Source organism: Buceros rhinoceros, unplaced genomic scaffold (genome assembly GCF_000710305.1).
Source record: "Buceros rhinoceros silvestris isolate BGI_N320 unplaced genomic scaffold, ASM71030v1 scaffold16096, whole genome shotgun sequence".
Taxonomy (NCBI): domain Eukaryota; kingdom Metazoa; phylum Chordata; class Aves; order Bucerotiformes; family Bucerotidae; genus Buceros; species Buceros rhinoceros.
The window spans coordinates 4348-12453 of NW_010415926.1; the positions used below are offsets into that span (position 1 = coordinate 4348).

Genomic DNA, 8106 nt, shown 5'->3' on the forward strand with positions numbered 1-8106 from the left:
GGATGAAGCCTCTGCAGGTAGCTCTAAGGCAATCTCTGAACTATTCAGATATCTTAGATTTGCCGTTATTCTTGGAGTTGTACTGACAATGCTGTCCACAGGGCAGATGCTTAGAAATAAGCTTCACTGTGCTGGTTTGCAGGCAAAGAGCAGCTGTTTGCTGTCAGATTTTTTGGGGCTCCACCTGCACTTCCTCTGACATTTCCCATTTGCGAAATCACACGTACTTGCAAGGCACTACTAACCGGTTTCCCTCTCCTAATACCAGTAATTTTTTTTCTTCCAAAATGTTCTCCTTCTGCTGATTTAAAAATTGTAGCCAATTCCACTAGTGCCAAGCTATCCACCGGTTCTGGAGCCACTGAAAAGGTTGTATATGAAGGCATAGAGGTTTCCTGTTCTGCGCATCACTTTGGCGATAAGCAATGTCCCAATGTGTCAGCTGGTGGTTGTTTTTCCTACGCTAAATGCTTAAAAATCCCCGTGTGTTATGTTCCTAGTGAAAACTGTGAACCTGCACTAATAAACTTGTTGTCCATATTTCCAAGGTAAGGGAGAGAGAAGCTGGCAGGCTGTTAAGGGGTAAATCTGCAGGCAGAGCAACTGCACTGGTTAATCCCAAAGGGAAACTATCTTTAGTCACTAAAGTGCCTCCCAGCTGAAAGCTCAGATCTTTCCTGCATAGACTTATTTCTGCCTTACTGTTAATGATACTGTGCAAAGTGCCAAATCTAATTCTCCTTTCTCATTCTCTCCCCCCCGGCCCCTTCCTTCCCTCCCTCCCCTGGCAGCTCAGGTTCCAGACAATGATGAGCAATTTGTGCCTGACTTTCATTCAGAAAACCGTAAGTAGCACGAGGCAATCGCGCATCTCAGGGGATAAAGGCAGGATGTGCTTCAAACAAGCAAATATGTAAATACTCATTTCATTTCTGCATTGTTGTGATGGTGCAAAAAAAACCAACCAGGCTAACCGTTCACATCTGGGCAATGCAAAAATATCTGTGTGTTAATATCACAGTCTGTTATGCCAAGTGGATCCAACGTGGGGATTATAGTCAGCGCTTTGTGAATGATCAGGCACCCCTGAACAGCTGAGAAAATGTGTTACTGTGACAATCAAAGGTAAAATCTGTGCTATTACTTCTCCCAAAGCCAGAGAAGTTGGACTGTACGTGGAGTTATGGGTGCTGTGCCTCCTGCAGGTGCTTTTTTGGGGCTCTGCTCTCCTGCCTCTGGCTGAGCATCTGCTGCCAGCACGGCCTCTGTGCGATGATGGTCCTCTCTGTGCGATGATGGTCCTCTCTGTGCGATGACAGTCCTCTCTGCTGCCTGCTGCGGCAGGAGGGCGCAGAATCCCCGAGGAGATCTGCTCGCTAGTCCGCCTGCTCTCTGTTCTTAGGAGCTGCCTCTCAGCAGGGCGTGTGGGTGGGCACAGCAGTACCACAGATGTTTGCTCTGAGGACTGGTCAAAACGCTTCACCTCACAAAGGAGCAGAATGTTGCACGGGTCCCAGCGTGTGTACGGGAACCTTCCACGCAATGGCCATGCAATTCTTTCTGCTTTTCTCACACACCGGGCCTCATATCCCGTTTCTTCCTCTTTGACCTAGAGCTGAGGAGAGGGCTGGCCCCGTGTTTCACTCTGAATGAATGAAAGAGCCGGTAGCAATGCCATAGCCTGTTCCAGCTATTAGGGGCCGGAAAGAACTGGCTGCTCCTGGCACATCCAGCTTCTTGAAACTTCGGTGGTGTTCAGCGTACTGGACAGAGCAATTTATTCTGTTTTGCCCCCAAGATGCAGCCAACACCTCAGTATTTTTAGATGTGTTTTGTGTATCTGTTTACTCCATAAATTGAAAAGAGCTGCAATAGACAGAAGGGGTGTATTAACACTATCTTCGATTTGCTCTTTTAAGGTTGATATATCATACAAACCTTACTAAAGGATGGGCAGAGCTCAGGAAAGTCCAGCGAGCAGTGGTACCTATTGGTATTTCGTTTCTCTCAAGCCAGCTGGGCAAGAACAACTGACTTTTTACTGGCTGATAAAACCAGCTCTCCATAAACAAGAGAAGTGTCGACCCGATCTTTCTTTTCTCTCCCACAGTAGCTTTTCACAGTCCTCCTGCTAAGATCAAAAAGGAGCCGCAGAGTCCCTCCTCGGACTCCACACTGTCCTGCAACCACGAGCAGCCATTCCGGTACCACAATGGCGAGCAGTGCCTTTATGCCAGGTAACGCGTCTCGGGGCAGGGGCAGGGCTGTTGGGAAATCAAGCGCTGCTGCATTATCTGATAATGAAGGGTTGTGACAATGGTCTGCTCCGTCTGCTGGGTCAGGGCAGTGCACACGCATGGCAACACAAGTTACGTGGTGGCTCGGCTCACGGCAGCCTGCTCACACTGCCACGTCCTGCCCTGGAGAGCTTGGACCTGCCCAGAGTAGAGCTGGGCTTGCCTCGTTTCTTCTCCCCAGTGCTGTGTCTCAGCGGTCCTGATGCTGAGAGCAGTCTTGCTATCTGTCATGTGCCTCTCTCTCCCTCTGCCTCCCAAAACCTGTCCCACACGTTGCTCCCTGGCACTGCTGCCCGCAGTCCCAGCTACCTGCCCGAGTTGCAGCATGGCTTCTTCCGTACAGACACCTCCTCCAGTTCTCTGCTTCGAGGGTTATTGCTAGGGCGGGTGGCAGCCAGTAATCGGAAAGGATGGAGTTTATGCTGGGAGTTTTCTGGGCTAGGTGGCTGCGTAGAGGGACAGCGTGTCTGCTTGTGACGCGTTCTCCCCAGGTGCTGCCACAAGTCCTTCTCGGAGAACTGTAACGCACCAATGTCTGTTTGACTGTCCCAGTGCCTATGATCAACCCAGACAAGTTGGAATCAAGTCCCCCAACCCAGGAACCCCGATACAGTCGCCGCTCCAACAGTTCCCTAGGCAGGACAGGAGCTTCCTGACCCCTGCAGGGCCACCCCACCCCACAGCCAGCTGTGGATAACTCAAACAAAACAGGTGAGTTACTGCCTGGAGAAGGCAGCCACAGGCAAGAAGAATTGCCTGCCTTGGTGATTCGGGGAGGAGGGGCTGCAGCAGCAACATTAAAGTGCTCAGTTTCCAGCAATCACAGGATCCCCCCATCCAGAGCATGTGGGACCCACCACTGCTGCCTAGGGTTTGAAGAAGTCTCGAACATTAAGCCTGTCACATTCTGTGAATGATGGGCTGGGGAGCTGTCCTTGGAAACATCTTTCCTTGGGGTCCCTTCCTTGCCCCAGTAATGTGTGCAGCTCCCCCCACCCTAGTAACAGGCTGAGGCCAAGGAAGTGTCTGTCCCTTAACCAGCCCTGCGTCAGAGGCCAAGATCAGAGTCTTGAGACTTCAGAGAAAGCAGCCATCCCATGTCCTCTCCCCTCTTCTAGCTCTGCCTACCAGCCCCCTGGGGAGATCGACCGTTCCTTCCCCTCCTCCCATGGCACAGCCCAGGAAGACCCCGTTGCCTACCAGCACCAGATGTGCGAGCCCTGCCTCCAGTACCCTCATCAGGGCTTCAAACAGGAGTACCACGACCTGCGGTACGAGCAAGCCGGCCAGGCGGGCAGCAGCCGTCAGTACCCAGCAGCTGTGGCGATCAAGCAGGAGCAGGTGGACTACCTGTATGATGCAGGTAGGCAGAACTAGCTCGCTCTGCCTGCATAAACCAGGCATCAGTGGTCTTTGGGATTTGAAACAGTACTGCTTCACCTTCAGGAGCCTGTGTGGTCTGGGAAACTGGTTGGGTAGCAGGAGAAACAAACAGTTCTGTGCCTTCGCTGCATCCCAGGGAAGGCTGGGACATTCACTCTCCTCACCGTGTTCTGAGAAGGACTTTCTGGCAGGTAGTGGAAAGCTTTAACAGGATAGAGAAGCTGGAAGGTGATGTTAAACCCCTTCAAACCAGATGGAAGGCATGTGGGTTTTTTCAAGGGAGTAAGTAGTCCTTGGGAAGACTCAGAATTCCTCATTAGCCCACTCACACCATCAGAAATGGAGAAAAGGGTGTTTGTTCCTGCTTTCACAGGGAGTTTTTGTCTTCAGAGGGATGTGTGAGTTAGTAGGTTTAGAAAGGGAAAGAAGTGAGGTCAGCTTTGAAGAAATTATATTGAAAACATTCTGTAAATGGCAGCAGTAAGGAAGTAATTAAATATCTTGGAGCTAGTACAGAAAAAGTGCCTTGGATCCCTGCAGCAGGAGAGGACCTTCAGGCTCTGGCAGAGGAAAGCTGCTCTGCCTGTAGGGATTGAGCTGCCGCTCAGGACACTGTCTGACCCTCTGCCCTTTCCCTGACTGGGAGCAGGGAAAATTAATTCACAAAGTGGGGGCAAAGATGCAGCTCCCCCAGCCCAGCCGGTGGGGGTCAACTTTCCCTGCTGGGGTCTCTCACCGGCAGCTGACAACCGCTGGAAACCGCTGCAGCAGGTCACGGAGAGAGCTGATGCCCCGTTTTGAAGCTTACCATGCAAGATAAACCAGCTTTGTTCTGACGAAGAGATCTCAAAGTCTGAAACCAAAACAGGCTAACGATGCCTGGGAGGCTGACAAGGAACTGGCCAGTCCCAAGGGCAGGAAGCACAGAGCAGGGTCAGCACAAGTGTTGCCGCTCTGCGTCTCTTGTAGTGTCAACCTCCACGTGCTACTTGCCCTGGAAAGAGGGCACGGAGAGCAGACAGCAGAGATTTCAGAGGAAGAAGCTTGTCCTTCCAAACACAGCTCTCTGGACAGCCGTTCTGTGAGGTATTCCCCTTCTCTTCCCACAAGGGATAGATCTTATTTTCAGCACACCTGTCTAAAGACCTGCTGTGCTGACATCACAACGCTGCCTTCTGGAGGGATGGTACTGCTGATTTCCTCGTATTTTGATGAACATTTTGAATTGTTTTCTGTAGCAGAAATAAGTACATGAATGAAAAGTTTCTGTGAGGGTACAGAATCCACCTCTGTCTGTGCTGACGGTACGCTGTCATGGGGTCCTTCAGTCCAGACAGAGGAAGAAAACACGCAGACTCGGAAGAAAGCTTTCTGTGAGAGTAGTTTGTGATTGTAATAATACAGAGGCTGTCAGCTCAGAGTGCCCTTCTGCCCCGGGCATCAGCAGAAGGTCTGGGATGGCTATACACAGGAGTAGGAGGGAAAGGTAAGAAAAATCTTTCCAAAGCTCCCAGTTAGAGCATCCATTTCAGCTGTGGATGGAAAATAGGTTTGATTCAGAAAACGCAAGTTACAGAAGATGTAAATTGCATTCCTGGGCAAAAATAAATGCTGCACAGAGATAACAGAAAGACTTTCTGGTTGTTTTCAAACACTGGCCGAATGCCCTGTCCTGATGTGAAAAGGCCAGGGAGACTTGAGCTGTCTGACAGGACATCTGTGAGACACTGTCTGTAGTAAACACTCAGATGCTGCCGCTCTGCATAAGCATCATCAAAGCACCCTGGGAAAATGTGATGCCTCCTCACCTGCGAAGACTGTAGCAGAGCACGTAGTTACCTTAAACGAAGATGAGGGAGAGGTGTCACACAAATCGAGCCTATTGCCCAGGTTTCTGTACTGGGTGGCGTGTCGGTGACTGACTGCCTCTCCTGGCCTCTCTGAAGGACATCCTGTGACAGTACCACAAAAATTTGCTACTTTGATTCATGATTGGAAGCGTGTTGTGGTGGGATGGCAGAGATGTATAATATTACCAGTCTGCCACTAAACCCCTAGGAGGGCCCTAAGAGAATGGTGGTTAGAGGCTGCACGCACTTACCCACCTCTGGAGAGCAATTAACAATGAGTTTGTAATTGTTCTGTAGATGTTCCTGGATGTCCTTCCACGTACGTAAATGTTGAGAGTTATCCCAGCCATTCAAACACGGAAGATGCGTTAGGTAAGAGACCCAGTGGCTGTCGTCGCTTCCCCGCACTGCTTTGCCCTCGACTGCCCTGTCCGTGTCTCTGACTGACGCCGCCGCTCCCTCTTTCAGGCTGCAGCTATGACAAGCAGATGAGGTCCTTTGCTGATGATGTCTGTGTCGTTCCAGAAAAACTTGAAGGTTGGAGAAAGAACGGCTGACGGTTTGGGTGTAAGATAGGGTTATCCACAATCCTTGTGGCCGCTCGACCACTGTCTGCATAGTTTGTCACGCGGTGTTCTTGCAGGTGTGTTAGCTGTGGCTCATGCCTTTTAGTATCCCATTTCTTGAGCTTCTTTAGCAGCAAACGGGCCTCCATCAGCAGATTGATTGTGAGGTCCATCAGAGCTCTTCTTGAAAGAGCTGCTGGGGAAGAGGCTGCTCTGTTTTATGGGAACTGGCAAACTCCAGGTAAACAGTCGTGAAATGTGCTTTTTCTTTTGCAACTGTGTTTGCTCTGTTTCCTTCAGAAACACGTTTGTTCTTCTCGGCAGAAGACATCAAGCAGGAAGGCGGAGGGTACCGGGAAGGACCTCCATACCAGAGACGGGGATCTCTCCAGCTCTGGCAATTTCTTGTGGCTTTATTGGACAATCCAACCAATTCCCACTTCATTGCTTGGACTGGTAGAGGGATGGAGTTCAAGCTCATCGAACCAGAAGAGGTGAAACCATTTAGCTTCTCTACAGGCACAGAGGGAGCAGACACTGTTTCTGAAGCTGCAAATGCCCAAGTGGCTTTTCCTCTGCCCTGTGAAGGCTCCTGCCTGCCAGTGGCACTCGCTGGACCCTGCAGCAAGTCAGGGGTTTTAGAAGAGGTCAAAACACCTGGATCACACAAATGCCAGTTAAAGAAAGGCTGCTTGCAAGTTTAAATCCCAGCAGTGCAGTGAGTCAGATCGCCCTCTGCCTCCACTCCCCTAGACACGGCACTCCCAAGCTTGCAGTGAGTGACCTGTGCTGTCTTTGTTCCATAGTTGAAGCTGACACTGAGGTTTAGGGTTTTGAAGCCTTCTGATTGCAGAAGTTGTCATGAAAATCTGGTAGAAAATATGTCCTAGTCTAAATATATTTTTACGTTAAAGCTACGTTAACTAAGGTGTAATTTCTAATGCTGACATGCTCCAAAAACCCCAGTGATGTCTGACAACATCTGGGACGTGTCTGTAATATCTGTTCATATCTTGCTCCACTTAGAGCAGCGTTTAGTGCTGTTCTTGCTGCATATCAGCCTTCAGGGGTTATGAGGTGTTTTCATGGGCTGACATATGCTTACAACAGATTTCTGAGACTCAGACAAAGCCAAAAATCATGTGGTAGAAGGAAGAAAGGCAGCAGGGTCTTCCAGTGAAGGTGTTCCCTCGTACTTGGGCTCCTGGTAAACAGGAGATCCTTGAAGATACAGCGTAGCAGAGGATGAAGCAGTCCTCAAGCTTTCAGATTACTGGAGAGTGGGAAGGGAAAGCAAATGAGCTCTGCAGGGGCAAGGAGAAAGCCTCTGTGATACTGGGTGCTTCACCTTCCATTCTACATCTTTTGTTGAAAAGCTGCTAAATAATCCTTGAGTCTATTCCTTCAGTGTTGTACTTGTTTGTATGTGTTGTGGTTCTCAAAAGAGAATCAGCTGGAGAATGTTCTTCTGCCCTTGGGCTGGGTTCACGGACGTTCATGCCCTTTGATGCTTCGTTCTGCAGGTAGCCAGGCTGTGGGGTATCCAAAAGAACCGCCCAGCCATGAACTACGACAAGCTGAGCCGATCCCTTCGCTACTATTACGAGAAAGGCATAATGCAGAAGGTCAGTTTGCAAAGCAGATGGAATTTTTATGCCTTTAGTGATGCTTCTCTTGAGACAGGAAGTCTCTGGGCTTGCTTTCTCCATAACTCCTCTTCGCAGCAGTTACAGGAGGAAGGTAAAGGAGCTGCGTCTAGGCAACACAGGAGGAATGAAACAAAGGGGAATCGGGACTTCTGTCTTTTTCTGCATGTGTCTTCAGTCAGGAGAGTCGGAGCACTGCAAGGGCATATAATCAGTCTAGACTTGCTGCTGGTGGGAGAGAGGCTGCCTGGGGGCTGTTCCTGTGTGGAAGGGATGGTCTCTTCCAGATGCAGGGCACTGGGGAGAATAACTGTGACGACTTATGTCACAGTACAGACTGCTTAGGGCGTGTGGGTGCTGTTGC

The 8106-nt window shown here is 50.0% G+C and overlaps 1 protein-coding gene across 1 annotated transcript in view; it reads left to right on the top strand.

Annotated features, from left to right (window-relative positions):
* ETV4 (ets variant 4) overlaps window positions 1-8106 on the top strand; it is a gene marked incomplete at its 5' end in the record, with an annotated part of 12932 nt that overhangs the window by 4259 nt on the left and 567 nt on the right. Inside the window, 8 exon segments of the mRNA XM_010137598.1 lie at window positions 792-845; window positions 2111-2237; window positions 2850-3008; window positions 3416-3660; window positions 5828-5902; window positions 5999-6067; window positions 6421-6590; window positions 7620-7721. Of these exon segments, the coding sequence (XP_010135900.1) occupies window positions 792-845; window positions 2111-2237; window positions 2850-3008; window positions 3416-3660; window positions 5828-5902; window positions 5999-6067; window positions 6421-6590; window positions 7620-7721 (1001 nt within the window).